General features: G+C 43.0%; 2 protein-coding genes across 3 annotated transcripts; one reads left to right on the top strand and one right to left on the bottom strand.

The window, feature by feature from the left end:
* Positions 1 to 651: 651 nt before the first annotated feature.
* On the top strand, positions 652 to 8,005 carry LOC106602965 (zinc finger protein ZIC 3). Of its 2 annotated transcripts, XM_014196026.3 has the most exons (4): positions 652 to 4,205; positions 4,438 to 4,601; positions 5,325 to 5,509; positions 7,189 to 8,005. In XM_014196026.3, coding segments are annotated over exons 1-4 (1,329 nt in total). In that variant the 5' UTR covers positions 652 to 3,226; the 3' UTR covers positions 7,190 to 8,005. The 2 variants fall into 2 exon arrangements, with proteins under 2 accessions (XP_014051501.1, XP_045572846.1); XM_045716890.2 differs by having other exon boundaries at positions 653 to 4,205; positions 5,325 to 8,005.
* An 833-nt stretch (positions 8,006 to 8,838) lies between these two features.
* On the bottom strand, positions 8,839 to 15,353 carry LOC106602966 (pinopsin). Its single transcript, XM_014196028.3, has 4 exons — positions 14,839 to 15,353; positions 13,686 to 14,014; positions 9,918 to 10,151; positions 8,839 to 9,786 (listed from the first exon to the last, which is right to left on the bottom strand). The coding sequence occupies exons 1-4, from the start codon at positions 15,215 to 15,217 to the stop codon at positions 9,553 to 9,555; spliced, it is 1,176 nt and encodes a 391-aa protein (XP_014051503.2). The 5' UTR covers positions 15,218 to 15,353; the 3' UTR covers positions 8,839 to 9,552.
* Positions 15,354 to 16,043: the final 690 nt, after the last annotated feature.

Here is a 16,043-nt window from a genome sequence, read left to right as displayed (position 1 = left end):
ATTTTCACACAAAAAATAGCATGCAATATAGCTCAGTGTGTATTATTTACTGTGTTGTATTTTTGCTTATCTTTATCAAGGGTGCCCATAATTATGGACCTGACAGTATATTCCTCAAGAATCAATGGGTATATATCATTAATTTATAAGTTAAAAAAATGGATGTAGCAACTAAGGATTCTAGCTTTTAAAACCTTGAATTAATCACACATGCACCAATGCAAATCGGAATGTTGTCTATTCTTAGGCTATATTTATTGAAATTGTGGTTCAGGTTGATATTGAACTTTATATAGGTAAAAACTATGATAATAGGTCAATACAACAGAAGAAAAAAAATGTATAGCAACTATAGTCATTCAGCTAACCATAGCCCCTAAGGCATATTTGAATTTTGTTTGTTTGAATTTTTAACTGTTTGGTCACAGTGTTATAGCCTACCACTGTAACCTACACGTGGCAGCAAAACTGGATGAAATTGCTCAATTGCTCTGAAACAGAAGTGATTCTTGGGATAAACAAATATAGTCTAAACCTTAGGCTACATAAAACCTCCCTGAAATGTCCCAATTTTTAGGCCTATGCGCACATAAACAGTCCTTTCAAATGACATGTAAGTGATTGGTGATAAAATATTCAATAACATATTGTTGCATAAATACACTGAAATGTTTCCTGTGTGTTAAACAGTAGCCTAAGCTAGCAATTATCTCGGTTTTTCGGACATATGGCGATTCGTCTATTGAGGCCTGTCTATAAATTCAGAAAATAACACATATTTACACAATAGACAGGCTACTTGTGTTATTATGAATTCTGTAGCAAAATATCAGTTGTTTCAAATACACTACTTTTATTTTCAAACATGCATGGGGCCGGACAGGATCAAACGTTCCAGATATTCTTATGTACAGTGAACAAAAACGCAACATGTAAAGTGTTGGTTTCATGAGCTGAAATAAAAGATCCCAGAAATGTTCCACATGCACAAAAAGCTTATTTCTCTCAAATTTGTGCAGAAATTTGTTCACATTCCTGTTAGTGAGCATTTCTCCTTTGCCAAGATAATCCATCCACCTGACAGATGTGGCATATCAAGAAGCTGATTAAACAGCATGATCATTACACAGGTACACCTTGTGCTGGGGACAATAAAAGGCCACTCTAAAATGTGCAGTTTTGTCACACAACACAATGCCACAGATGTCTCAAGTTTTGAGGGAGTGTGCAATTGGCATGCTGACTGCAGGAATGTCCACCAGAGCTGCTGTCAGTGAATTGAATGTTCATTTTTCTACTATAAGAAGCCTCCAATGTTGTTTAAGAGAATTTGTGGCATTACGTCCAACCGGCCTCACAACTGCAGACCACATGTAACCACGCCAGCCCAGGACCTCCACACAAACTGTCAGCAACCGTCTCAGGGAAGCTCATGCGCGTGCTCGTCGTCCTCACCAGGGTCTTGACCTGACTGCTGTTCGACGTCGTAACCGACTTCAGTGGGCAAATGTTCACCATGGATGGCCACTGGTACGCTGGAGAAGTGTGTTCTTCACGCATGAATCCCGTTTCAACTGTACCAGGCAGATGGCAGACAGCTTGTATGGCGTTGTGTGGGAGAGCGGTTTGCTGATGTCAACATTGTGAACAGAGTGCCCCATGGTGGTGTTGGGGTTATGGTATGGGCAGGCATAAGCTACAGACAATGAACACAATTGCATTTTATGGATGGCAATTTGAATGCACAGAGATACTGTGACGAGATCTTGAGTCCTTTTGTAGTGCCATTCATCCGCCGCAATCACCTCATGTTTCAGCATGATAGTGCACAGCCCCATGTCGCAAGGTAGCCTGCATGGCCCCTTGTCAACATTGTGAACAGAGTGTCCCATGGTGGAGGTGGGGTGTTGGTATGGGCAGGCATAAGCTACGGACAATGAACACAATAGCATTTTATGGATGGTAATTTGAATGCACAGAGATACCGTGACGAGATCCTGAGTCCCATTGTTGTGCCATTCATCCCCAACCATCAGCTCATGTTTCAGCATGATAATGCACAGCCCCATGTCGCAAGGATCTGTAGACAATTCCTGGAAGCTGAAAATGTCCCAGTTCTTCCATGGTCTGCATAATCACCAGACATGTCACCCACTGAGCATGTTTGGGATGCTCTGGATTGACGTGTACGAAAGTGTGATCCAGGTCCCGCCAATATCCAGAAACTTCGCACAGACTTTGAAGAGGAGTGGGACAACATTCCACAATCAGCCTGATCAACTCTATGCGAAGGAGATGTGTCATGCTGCATTAGGCAAATGGTGGTCACACCAGATACTGACTGGTTTTCTGAATCAAGCCCTTACTTTTTTTAAAGGTATCTGTGACCAACAGATGCATATCTTTATTCCCAGTCATGTGAAACCCATAGATTAGGGCCTAATTGAATTGACTGGTTTCCTTCTATGAACTGTAACTCAGTCACATCTTTGGAATTGTTGCATGTTGCATTTATATTTTGGTTCACTGTAATCATTTTGCAACCTGCAGAAATGTAATTTTTATGTGGAGGCATTTTCATGGGCATGGGCTTTAAAGACCTGTCCGGTAACACGTGAGAAGTTACGGTGTAAATACTACAGTGCGGGTTTGGTTGAATTACCCAATACTGAAATTCCATACATTGCCGATCTAAAGCAGCAGCAGCAGCATCATTGCAGGTAGTGGTGGTAATTAGTGTCAAGCATATAGCAATGACGCGAAGCAGAGTCATGGAAGACATGGGAATAAAGGTACACTTTATGATAGACATGGAATAGTACAGCTTGACGGGTTTGGTGTTACTATAGACGCTTTAGAGGACATGCGGGCTACCAGTTTGCAATGAGGAAATAGCTTGTCAATTAATTCACTGTGCGAAAAATCACGTGCCAAGAGGTTATCTTGGATGTCATTGGTTACTGTATGGGTGCTGCTGTCGTCGTATTTGGGTGGAGTGATTGACTTGATTCGACCAAATACATTTAGGCTACTATAGCCTACGTAATCGAAAGTGTTAGGAGTTTAACCCCCTCTCACTTTGTGCCTTCTGAAAACCAACATTTAACAGAATGGAAGCATACATACGATTTTCGCGCAGTATGGCCATGTTGGAGACCACTTGGCTGTTATGAAGCTGTAAAAGGTTTCCGTATTGCTTTATTTGTTTTCCGTCTTCTGCGTTTCAATGACCAAGCTAGTTGATGGTGGTGCGCAATTCTCCGCGCTTGGTGTCGGGGGCTTTGGAATACCAAGACAACATGAACCGGGGGACAACGACCTTCGGTTAGGGATCAGCCCGTATGGAGAGACCTCTCACTTCACAGCCTTCAATCTCATTGCCGCGTGTCAAGACATTGCCCCCGCACAGAAGTCCCAGTTTATTCCCCAAGTCTCTGGATACGCAGCTGCGCTAGGAAGCCACTACGGAGGCCACATCGGCTCACATGGATACAGAGCTATCGATTCCAGGAATTTTACGTTTACCTATCGCACTCCAGACATAGTCGATTCCGCAGCAAGAGATACTCGGCACGGATTTTTCAGCCGCACCGCAACAGGAAGTGTGCGAATTCCCCCAAGGATCTCTGAAAACCGAGCGCACACTCTATTTTCGTCTATAGGTGAACAGAGCGCATCCCCAAATGGATACATGGCGAATAGCAGGGCGCATTTGGGTACACAGGGAGACATATACGTGGGAGCAGATCCGCATCAACCTGTCTCGGGCCCGCACCCGCATTTCAGTGATACCCAGCGACACTTTGATCACAATGTGGACATGGGCATGAGAGTGACTACACAGACTGGTCACGGTGCTTTCTTTCGATACATGCGACAGCACTCTCAGCAGGATGTCACTTGTAAATGGATAGATGCGAATCAGACGAATCAACTCCAAAAAACGTGCGGCAAGATGTTTTGCTGTATGTCCGAGCTGGTTACGCACCTCTCCATGGATCACGTCGGCGGTCCAGACCAGAGTCTGCATACTTGCTTTTGGGAGGATTGTCCGAGAGAAGGCAAATCTTTTAAAGCGAAGTATAAATTAGTCAACCACATGCGTGTACACACTGGAGAAAAGCCATTCAATTGTCCCTTTCATGGCTGTGGGAAAATGTTTGCCAGGTCGGAAAATTTGAAAATACATAAAAGGATTCATACGGGTAATGAGCCTGCCATACATGCTATAAAACCAACCGGCCTAACACGCAATATTTAATGTTTTATTTGAACTTGGTTGAAGTTACAATGCTCTTTGTTTAAGACTGCTATGGGTCCAACTTTGGCCAATTACCAGTCAATAGGCCTATCCAACTGCAATTTTGACCTACAACGCATTACAATTTCTGAACTCCACGTCTATGTTAAAATTAGGCTACACATTTTCTTTGGCAGGTGAGAAACCCTTCAAATGCGAATTCGAAGGCTGCGACAGGCGGTTCGCAAATAGCAGCGACAGAAAAAAACACATGCACGTTCATACCTCAGACAAGCCATACATCTGCAAGCTGTGCGACAAAGCCTACACTCATCCCAGCTCTCTGAGGAAACACTCGAAGGTAAGCCATTTTTTTTCTTCTGGAGGATGAATGCGAATGTACCTGTAACTGCCAAAATAAAGGAAACACCAACATAAAGTGTCAATAGGGCGCTAAGGCCATCAGGAGACAGAAGAGCTTCAATTAACCTTGGCATAGAGTGTCTGGGGGTTGCGACACCATTCTTCCACGACAAATTCCATCATTTAGTGTTTTGTTGATTGTGGTGGAAAATGCCGTCTCAGGCACCGCTCCAGAATCTCCCATAAGTGTTCCATTGGGTTGAGATCTGGTGACTGAGACGGCCATGACATATGGTTCACATCGTTTTCATGCTCATCAAACCATTGTGACCGTTCCTGCCTTATGGATGGGAGCATTGTCATCCTATGAGGGCTATCCAAAGTAATGGCCTGCCCAGCATTTTTATACTTTACCCTAAGCACGATGGGACTTTAATTGCTTAATTAACTCAGGAACCACACCTGTGTGGAAGCAAATGCTTTCAATAGACGTTTTATCCCTCGTTTACTCAAGTGTTTCCATTATTTTGGCAGTTACCTGTAGGCTTATATGACCTAGAAATCACGTTTCTGCATTGTTATTTCAATGTTTTTTTAAACACACAAAAAATATTACAAAAACAACGGAAGGACTACATAGGCATTTTTTTTATCAATTGGATCAATCAAAAAAATACAGTTTTAAATGATCAAATGTACAATAAATGTTCTCACTTCGCAGGTTCACAAATCTCAACCCTCGGAGAACTCCCCAACGGGAACTTCTGGATATGAGTCGTCCACGCCACCAGCTCCGTGTAGACCTACATCCTCAACCATCGAAGACTCGACAAAAACGTCCATGCTGCTGGTCAAACGTCATAAGTCAATATTCAAAGAGGATCTCTCAACCAATTTGGTTGAATGGTACGTTTGAAAGGTTTAACTGTCCAAGTGTAAACACTAAAACGTCAATAGAATTAGGAACACAGGCCTATAGGCCTACGTTTGCCAAGTTTTCAACAAAGTTACAGAAAACACAGGGTATAGGCCTATGCATTGCCTTAGTGTTATGCTTTAAAGGCGCCATCATAAAATTGAGTCATTTTGGAGTCATTTTTATTCTGTGTCCTCCCTCCCAAATGTTTGGAAAAGTCTTATCCTTGGAATAGACTACACATTGACTGTATAACAGATGAAAATGTGACCCACACAAAGCCTTTAAATTAATAGACAGGCCTCTATATAAGCCTATGGGCTACTGATAAATAGACAAATAAATGAATACACGATGAAAGACAAAAATATACGAAATGAATAAGCAAAAGCCAAATAGGCCTATAGAAACCAAGTGTATGAAAAAGAAATAAGGAATGCACATGACCGAGGAAATGTATGAATAAATAGAGTTGAAGAACAGTCTAGTCTAATTTGCATGTTAATAGGCTAGCGCTAGCCTATTTTAGCTCTTTTGTCAGAATCCGTTTTAAGACAGAAAAAGATAGGTCTACTGTGGTCGACATTCCATGTCGCCTTTAGAAAAGAACATAAAAATGAATGGCTTTATTTCTCTATCTTGAAATATACAGTTTATAATATCATTTATTTAATTGTATTTTTGTTGGAACGTATTATAATGTTGGTGTATACATTTACGGATATAAATAAATCAAATACAAATTATATTTCTATCACATTCATAAGAGGCAGGCAACTTCAGTCAAAGCTTTAATAAGAAATATGTTTATGAGAATTTTATACGATGTTGAGTCTAATAACTTAGATAAGATAACATCCATTTGTATAGATGTTTAGGCGTTTATTTTTTAGATGTTGGAGGGGTAGCCTACCTTTTGCTAAAAGATTCCCATGATCCATTATTTGAGGACAATGCTAAAATTGACAACCCATTACTGCCCACAAGACACAAAATAATCTGAAAGTATTCAGTTGAACATCAAGGGAAAGATTTTAAACAAGCAATTTAAATACATCTGGTATAGGCCTAGTATGTTGTTCAGCTCGTCAAACTAGCATCAGATTCAGACTCAGGTAGGCATCTGTTGTTTCCCCCGCTGGAATTCAAAAATGAAATGAAAGCTAAATGTAAACTACCATAGAACAAGGCAAAAGTTTAATAAATATCAGGAAGAATAAAATAAATTACATAAATCTGACCTTTAAAAAAAAAAATGGTGGCCTTTAATTTATGGCTCGTTGATTTGTTGGAAAGGATCCCATCCGTGCGGTCTATCCCAAATGGCCAATAAATTGTTTCTACTTTAATTTAGCGTTCCCTATTATTTATCATGATGCTGTACATTGTGTAGATCCGTACACTAATCTGCTCTCAATGTAGCCTATGAGATATCATCTGCTTAGAAAATGAAGAAATTGTGTTGAAATACCTGGATATCCTTCATCAGATTATTACAATGAATGCACTTTTGACGATGAGCACGGGAGCAGAGAGAACCCATATTTAAATCAATGCACTACACCGTTCATGTATTATCTATTGCAAGTGTTTCTTTTACTGTTGGCCTTGAACGGGCACACAACACTTACTCACCTCCTCAGCCTACCCTTCATCTCTATTCGTCTAGATCTGCTGGCTTAGCTCGCACTACGTTCTAAGAGGATCAACCGATATAAGCAGTTTCCAACGGCCCTTTGTCACGCAAGTGTCTGTGTCATCGTTGAGGGGGTCTAGTCGTGCTGATTTCTAAAGGATAGCCTGGCTGTGCCAATGTCAACAGACTTCCTGTCGGTTTTGGGGGACAACTTCACAAGTATCAAATGTATACTCAGTAATATCACCGCAATTTCACAAGCGATTGAGTAATCATGCTTCCCACATATTTGATTTCAATTTATTTATTTTTTCAAAATTCCCCCATATCTTCATCTTCCCTGTTCTCCTGCTTCCTCTTCACCACAATCATCCTCATTGCCCTCCACGGCACTGTTCTGAGGAAACTCCTGTCATAGGAGAGGAGCAGTCAGCCATGGTGGTGGTGGTGGTGGTGGTGGTGAAGGTTGTGGTGACAGGCTCGAGCCTGCAGTAATTGCACCCCTGCTGAGGTGCTGGCCTGTCTTGGATCAGGGCCCAGCAGGAGGGGGGCCCCTGACCCTGCAACCATGGAAACAGCCAGGGGAGGAGGAGGAGGCGAGGGGCCTAACCAGTCACAGACTAAGACTGGCTCTTCTCTCATACTCACTCAACTGAACAAAAATGAATCTTCCACCTCTTTGGAACATTTGGGAGAGGAGAAACCGATGAGCAAATATGAAATTCCATCTACAGTTGAGGCTGAAGAGGAGGGAAGGGAAGTTGAAGAGACCTAGCATTCACAAAACCGTTTATAGTCAACTATTATTTGATTATCTGAAGAAAGAGAAAAATAAACTATTTGTAAAACATTCTAGGTCCTCGTCATTCATCAAAAATGTCGCTCGGCTTTTCTGATTCCAAAGTATTTTATTTTCCTCTCTGTGTGTTCGTGCATGCATTTGTGTCTACTCCCCTTCATTACTTTTAAACTTATTTTCAGAAGTCTCTCCTCTCAGTGGCAGACCAAGGCTCCAGGCTAGTAGGGTACACCTCTACCCCTGACCACCTGATAGGCTCGGAGCACTGGGCCAATCAATGACTCTCTCTCCCTCTCCATCACGGTCCCCTCCCTCTACAGACATTTGCTTTGGTCCCTGTTTTTGTCCACTTTCCTATCGTCACATCTGGGTCATTTTGGACAGAGAGATGAGCTATTGCTGTATTATAAAGCCCCCTGGTACAGTAGCTGTATGCAGAAAGAAGAGGAACAATCAACTTCACAGGACTGTCACATAAAAAGGGGGAGGCTACATCATGAATCACACGGGTTTGAAGTGGGTCACGTCTAGATGGGATTCCAGCTTTTGTCAACTTGATCTTTAGATGTATCTTTTCTTTTTGGCATTTTAGCTAACCCTAACCCTTTCCTAACCCGCCACGATTATTGTCCTAACCTGCTGCGTAAGTTCTCCTAAACATGCTACGAGAAGTCAATTCTGACAACAGCTGAAACTCTTCTAGCCCATGACCTTAGAAGTGGTTTACCTCTGCTCGTGGCATTCCATTGTGAGGTGTGGTTCATTGAAGTGATAAAAGCCTATTGGGACTCAGAGTGCCATCTAGTGGTGAAAATGAGATGTAGCGGGCAGCCTTTCAACAGGGCGACGGTCCAAATAACACCGAATCTTCCTTTTACACATCATCTTTGTAAAACATCTTTATTAAACAGGTCACTACATCAATGATAACCCAATGTCAAAGTGTAACAATGTTCATCGATAAAGAAAAGGTTGGGAGCCCCCTATCAGAGCCTCTTAATAATAATGTGACAACCATCTTGTAGATGAATGGTGATTCTCAACATGAATACCGGGAGCGTTGTGAACGGTACTGTGTTTGAACATGCGGACACAACAAGGCGTCCGGGTTCTAGTTACATGTGAGAGAGAGAACCCATGATGAACAATGGGGGTTGTCGTCTCGTAATCTACATCGGAAACACTGCCGTCAAGTTCTGCAGACACATCAACTCACCGGCCGCTTGGTACAAAGATTATATACAGGAGATTTTACATCTGGTGGTATGTGGGGCTAAGACGGATGAATGTTTTTTATCTCTACAGACTCCAACATAGGTCAATGTTACAGCAGGCTGCCACCTTGTGGCCGAACAGCACACATTCAACCGCAGGGTGAAGGAAAAGGTGGCTGCGATATAAACGACAGAGCATTTACACATCCAGGTGACAAATAACACCATCTAACGAAAAGAGAGATACTTATGTATCTCCGGTTTGCAGCAGAATAGATAACTTCCTCTATCATATCATATTTTGCCGTGTGGGGCATCATGTGTTTTGGCTCTTATGAGCAGGGGAGTGGGCTCTTTCTCCACGGCCCAAAATACCTCTGTTCCTCAAGGGGTGTAGTGCACAACCAGGATCAGGTCAGGTTTCTCTCTCTGCTGACCACATGTCTGAGTCTTCGAGGAGGTCCCACTGCCGTCCAGAGGCTCGCGTGTACCGGGCTCCTCTGGGACTGGAGAGTTGCCATTAGGGCCAACCACTCGGCTGCTGGGCAGGGTGTGGAGGGTGTGGCTGCCTGCTGGCTCTGACCCACAGCTCACGAAGGCCAGGAAGCACCTGTAGAACTGGCACACATGACATCATCAATGCGTCCAATGTGTAATAACGGAGTACTGACGTAAAAGGTTTCCCCCATTTCCATATCAAATCACTGAGAAGTAGAAAAATGGCCAGTGTCCCGTTGATAAGCCGTTACCTGGTTATTTAAAAGCCCGTATATGACAGGGTTGAGAAAGGTGCTACTTTTGGCAAGGATGGAGGGGACAATGCTTGTGGTGGGGCTGACCAGGCCAACCTGGCCGAAGGTGGCCAGCAGAGCCACCACCCCGTAGGGCATCCAGCACAGCAGGTAGCAGGACACCATGGAGACGACCATCACCAACACATGGGTCTCCCGCCGCTGTGCAGACGACTGGTTGATTTTGGCTACCTGAGGAGATAACACATTTTATTCAAGTTACCTTACGAAACCCTGTACCAAAGCCTCACTACCGTCGGGTCATTAACATTCTCAGTGGTCAGGTTTAGGTTACAGTGACAGCAGTGTAAAGGCTGCCTCGTGATTTCAGTATATCAGGGAAGGAACACATAAAACACGCTTATTTAATGTTTACGCAGGGAAATCATATAACCATTACACAGACAGTCATAGGGTGGGAGCTTTAACCTAAAAAAACAGGCATAGAAGCTAGAGGTCATGGTTAATAATGGCTAAAATGTGGTGGCCAAATCTCCATGGAATATGCTCGAGACCTGAAATCGAATGGTTAAATGATGGAAAACAACACTGATTCTGAGATGCGCATCAGTCCCCGTTGTGCAGGAAAAACTATATGATCATTTATTTACTCCTTGAAGTCTATACATATTCTGTTTGCCCACTTAAGAAACGATGAAGTCATGACCTCTAATGTTTTTCTGCACAAGTATTGTCACGTCCTGACCAGTATAAGGGGTTATTTGTTATTGTAGTTTGGTCAGGATGTGGCAGGGGGGTGTTTGTTTAGAGTGTTTCGGGGTTTGTTGGGCTATGTTCTTTGTTAGTCTATTTCTATGTTAGTTCTAGTATGTCTATTTCTATGTGGTGTTTGTTGGGTTGACCTTCAATTGGAAGCAGCTGCTCCTAGTTGCTTCTAATTGAAGGTCCTATTTAAGAGGGGGTGTTTTTCTATGGGATTTGTGGGTAGTTGTTCCTTGTTTAGTGTTTGTTGCACCTGACAGGACTGTTTCGTTTTGTTCATTTTTTTGTATACGTGTTGTTTCTCTTTCTTCAAATAAAAAGATGAGTATACATATTCCTGCTGCGTTTTGGTCCAATCCTTACGACAACCGTGACAAGTATTCCCCATGAAACCCATGAATAATTTGATATGCTGCATATAACTCATAGTTCTCCCTGCATGGTAAACTATAGGTAATGATGAGAATAGTGGGGTGGAGATAGCTTCTTGTTGATGGATGTGGAACAATATTACCCCCCATCAATTACAATTTAGCAACTCAGATGTAGACTACCTAGTAACTAAATTTGTCGCATTTTTCACCAAATAAGAAAACTCTCTGGAGAAACAGAGAAATCTGGCTAAAAGAAATCTCAACTTGTTTACATGAATGAAAAGTCATCTCTCATCTTAATAATCGAACCACAACAAATATACGTCCCACTGGAGTGGAACAAGCCTTGACAACTGACAGAGGAAATCAAACACAATGGGGGGGTAAATCAACAACCTCGTCCATTTCTGCTGTCATTCCAACTTGTCAGCCACCTACGGCGCAGTCATTATTGAGTCCTACGGATTTGCTGAGAAAGTCAAGCTGTACTGAAGACTGCCTAATGCATAAAACCACAGTAGGTCTACAGTGTAAAAGCGTAGCAAAACTGGTGCTCAAACTCATACCCAAGCGGCATGCATTTGTGGCCTAACACCAAGAAAACGTGTTCCTAAATGGCCACCGGGAATATCTATCGGAATGAAAGGAGAGTGAACAAAGACTGATATGTTTATGTTAGGATATAGGACAGGCGATCTGGGTGCTCCTCCGAGCGTTTGGTTTCAGAAGGACCTTGAGAAATTCTGGTTACCATCAGAATGCCCTCTACGGCAGTCAGTCTTCTACAAAACACTTCTGATGTTGTCTTGTCCTTGGTCCCTCTGTGTGACATGTGGTATAAAAACAAGGAAGCCAGCGGTAACACAGGTTGTCGTCATTAGTGACCAATGATAGACACATTCAATCTGGATTCAAAATAATCCCCGGGTTGATTCATTCATGAGACCTATACGAGCTCTGGCCACCAAGACGGACGACTTTGAGACAGGTTGCGTCAGCAGCTATCTCAATCAACCTCAGCTCTCCCCGTCTCCCGCCGCAAGGCGAAGGACACCACCTCAAAGGGTACCGTGTTGTGGATGAGCCATGTTTTAGTTAAGGCTGACAGCCTGTTGTAAACCTGATTTCTCTAGGCATATTTTTCCCCCTGGAGGAAAGACACGGTGTCATTGCCATAACCGCTGTTACTCATCTTCTATATATTTTTTTCACAAAAATGTGTGAGAGTCAAGCATCCTTTATGTTTTCATTTGTTTATGTCCCAAATGTTTCACTATTGCACTAGTGGAAAGGTGGAATAGCAAGCCTGCCTCGCCTTCAGAGTGAGGACTGCAAGCTGGCAGAACTGAGCATTAATGATGTTGGCCACTAGAATGTCACAGCTGTCCCAACATGACAAATGGTTTCATTGGACTGAACGTGTAGTTCAAGGATTTCTTGCTAATATATTTAACTAAGGTCTGCTATACAAACATTGTGACATTTCCACTTACTACTTTTTCTATTATTTTCTCTGTCTTTAATATTTCACCATAACATGTGGAATCTATTCATTCTGCTGTGATCACACAGTCCTAAAGATCACACAGTCATAAAGATCCCACAGCCCTAAAGATCACACAGTCCTAAAGATCCCACAGCCCTAAAGATCACACAGCCCTAAAGATCACACAGCCCTAAAGATCACAGCCCTAAAGATCACACAGTCCTAAAGATCACAGTCCTAAAGATCACAGCCCTAAAGGTCACACAGTCCTAAAGATCACACAGTCCTAAAGATCACAGCCCTAAAGGTCACACAGTCCTAAAGATCACACAGTCCTAAAGATCACAGTCCTAAAGATCACACAGCCCTAAAGGTCACACAGTCCTAAAGATCACACAGTCCTAAAGATCACACAGTCCTAAAGATCACACAGTCATAAAGATCACACAGTCCTAAAGATCACACAGCCCTAAAGATCACACAGTCCTAAAGATCACAGCCCTAAAGATCACACAGTCCTAAAGATCACACAGTCCTAAAGATCACAGCCCTAAAGATCACACAGCCCTAAAGATCACACAGTCCTAAAGATCACACAGCCATAAAGGCTACATAGTCTAGTTTATATATTTTTTTATTCATTAACAAAACACATTAGGAGGTGTGCAAAAATGCCCTTCAGTGACACATCAGAGACATGATAGGAAAGAGAGTGTAAGTGCCGCAATTCAAGGACCGTTTTTAAAAACGTATTTGTGCTGCCTTGATCGTAGTCAGTTTTCTACACATGTCAGGCAGCAAGCTGAAGCACTCTGAGCAGACTTTTGGGAGCGGTCTAGGACAAGGCCGTGGCAGATTGATGGCTCTCTGGAGAGGGAGATGAAATATGCTTTTTGAGAGACTGATGCTGCCATCAGAGAGGGGTGAAGGTGTTTACTCGGGGCAAAGCTATTTGAAAACTCCTTCAGCACATCAACGACGTTGTTTGCGTGACAAACAGTCGAAGAGACATAATCAACCGTGACATGATTATCAATTGTGGCCATTGTCATCTTCACATGCAAGCGGTGCCCACCATCATCATCAAAATTCTCACCATGATCAATATAATCCGTACAGCGTTAACCAACGACACTGACTCACCCCACGGACGGCAAAGAGGATCTTCCCATAGCAGAACATCATGAGCAGCAGGGGAAGCAGGAGGCAGAAGATGAAGAGGCAGGTGACATAGGAGATGTTCCGAGAAGAGCGCTGGTGCCACTGCACTGAGCACGTGGTGCCTGGCCCCTCTGGACCGTAGCTGCTCCAGCCAAAGAAAGGTGGCACCGTCCACACCAAAGAGTAGAGCCAGGCGCCCGCGATGGCCAGCCAGGCCTTCTTGTAGTCAGACGGGTCAGCCTTTGTGTAACACAATATCGTGGAGTAGCGCTCGTAGGAGAGGATTGCCAGGGATACTAGAGAAACGATGCCTGCACAGAGAAATGGATGGAGGTAGAGTTGTAGCTGTGGTGAGCATAATGCTCCATTCTTGCTGGGGACTTCATCAGACGTAAAGGTCATGCAATACACTGTCCAGAATGTCTACACGGAGTACATTACTAATTGGCCATTGCAATGCATGTGGCACACACATTCACATGCTTGAGCATAGAGGAAGTAAACGTTTTCACATTGCAATCCTTAACTCATACCCTTGCGCTCTAAAACCTGTAATATAAATTACACTCTGTCTCCAGATGTCAGCATTTTAAGTCCTGAACAAGCCCAGGTTACTCCACTTGGTATGAAAGGCATGCAGAGCATGCACAAGAGCACAATGTTGATCATTTCCGCTGTGGCAAAAATCCAGTCAGCTAAATAACATGTAGGTATGATTCTAATGGTTAGCAGACGCCTTAACCAAGGTGACAGTTGGTATATTGTTGAGCTATGGACAAAATACAGTGTAAACTTAGGCCTACATAACAAACAAAAAATACAAACATGTATCAAGAAAGACTGGTTCGACTGGGGAACATTTGACCCAAAATACAGTATGTCTCTTTACCAGTCAAACTGACTGTAGTGTGTCTCGAAGATCAACACTGTTCGTTGCGTATTTACTGTTATGTTAATTCATCACCCATCACATTCACGACTACATGCAGCATCTCTCACACAGGACAGAGAGCATGGCGTGAGGGGACCTGTTGAAACATGAGATTATGTACTTTTCTCCCTCGGATTCCAGTCTCTCTGAAACGTTACCATTATGAATAGGATAGGAAGCTTACAGATCATCAAGTCAACTCACCGAAAAGCGAGTTGGCGAAACCGTACCATTTGCACCCGTGGGCTCCGATGAGCCATCTGCCATAGAGGCTCGCGGCAAAACTGAAGGGAGTTCCGAAGATACACACCAGCATGTCGCTCACACAGATGTTGAGCAGGATGAGGTTGATGGGCGTCCTCAACACCTGAAACCGCGCAAAGACGAGAAGGACGAATAAGTTGCTGAGGAATCCTAACAGGAAAATGACACCGAGAAACACGGCTACCACTGTGTGCCCTGTCCTGCCGAGTTCGGACTGCTCCCTGGACATGAGAGTGTCGCGGACACTGTCATTCGCGCTGAGGTTCGTCCCCGAGCTGTCCTCGGTGCTAAAATTTAAATTGCCGCTCTCAACTACCATGGTAGCGCTTGCTGAGTTGGTAACGCTGGACGAGTAATTTCAAGGGGCCGGGGGAGAGTTGTTCTGGATCTCCCACTCACACCTTGTCAGTGCAAACATGGGCAATAAATATCAGTCGCCTGCAGATTTCAGTTTCTCCTGCTCTCGCTTGCAGCTCTACATATGTAGGCTCTTAATTTGATCACTCTTTTGTTGCTGAGAATGTTCCTGCACAGAAGGAAATGCAAATTGATAGTGCATTCGAGGTTTAAAAAGGCTTCTAAAGTTTGTAATATTCACTTTAAAATGTCAGACTTGATTTTCCCTAATGAAAAATGTAACCAGTACAACAAATGTCCATTAGGCCTGATTATAATACTCATAATTCACATTTCCTGTTGCTTTAGGATTATTTTACTGTTGTAGCAAACTGGCTCAAATTAAAATCATACATCTGTAGCTATACACTTCCAAAAGAGTACCAGGCTATGTATCGACAAAACGGCGGCTCAACGCCAACTCTTTATTTATCTCACTGTCCCATTGGCAGTTGTCTTCGTTTTAATTGAACACCATGCTACGCAAAGAACAGGGCATTACTCTAAAATACACTGAACCACAATATGAACACAACATGCAACACTTTCAAAGATTTTATTGAGTTACAGTTCATACAGTATAAGGAAATCAGTCAATTTAAATAAATTCATTAGGCCCTAATCTATGGATTTCACATGACTGGGAATACAGATGTGCATCTGTTGGTCACAGATACCTTAAAATAAAGGTAGGGGCGAGGATCAGAAATCAGTGTTTTCAAATGGTGTGACCTCCGTTGGAACAAATC

This window comes from Salmo salar, chromosome 04, assembly GCF_965601325.2.
Source record: "Salmo salar chromosome 04, fSalSal1, whole genome shotgun sequence".
NCBI classification, from domain to species: domain Eukaryota; kingdom Metazoa; phylum Chordata; class Actinopteri; order Salmoniformes; family Salmonidae; genus Salmo; species Salmo salar.
The sequence above is the reverse complement of the archived record's forward strand: the minus strand, read 5'-3'. Positions and strand labels throughout refer to the sequence as shown.

Coding starts and splice junctions, on each gene's coding strand:
- LOC106602965 (XM_045716890.2), top strand. CDS start 3,227: ATGACCAAGCTAGTTGATGGTGGTGCGCAATTCTCCGCGCTTGGTGTC. Junction 4,206..4,437: donor ACATAAAAGGATTCATACGG/GTAATGAGCCTG, acceptor TTTCTTTGGCAG/GTGAGAAACCCTTCAAATGC. Junction 4,602..5,324: donor CTCTGAGGAAACACTCGAAG/GTAAGCCATTTT, acceptor CTCACTTCGCAG/GTTCACAAATCTCAACCCTC.
- LOC106602966 (XM_014196028.3), bottom strand. CDS start 15,217: ATGGTAGTTGAGAGCGGCAATTTAAATTTTAGCACCGAGGACAGCTCG. Junction 14,015..14,838: donor TTTCGCCAACTCGCTTTTCG/GTGAGTTGACTT, acceptor TTCTCTGTGCAG/GCATCGTTTCTCTAGTATCC. Junction 9,787..9,917: donor ACGGGCTTTTAAATAACCAG/GTAACGGCTTAT, acceptor CATGTGTGCCAG/TTCTACAGGTGCTTCCTGGC.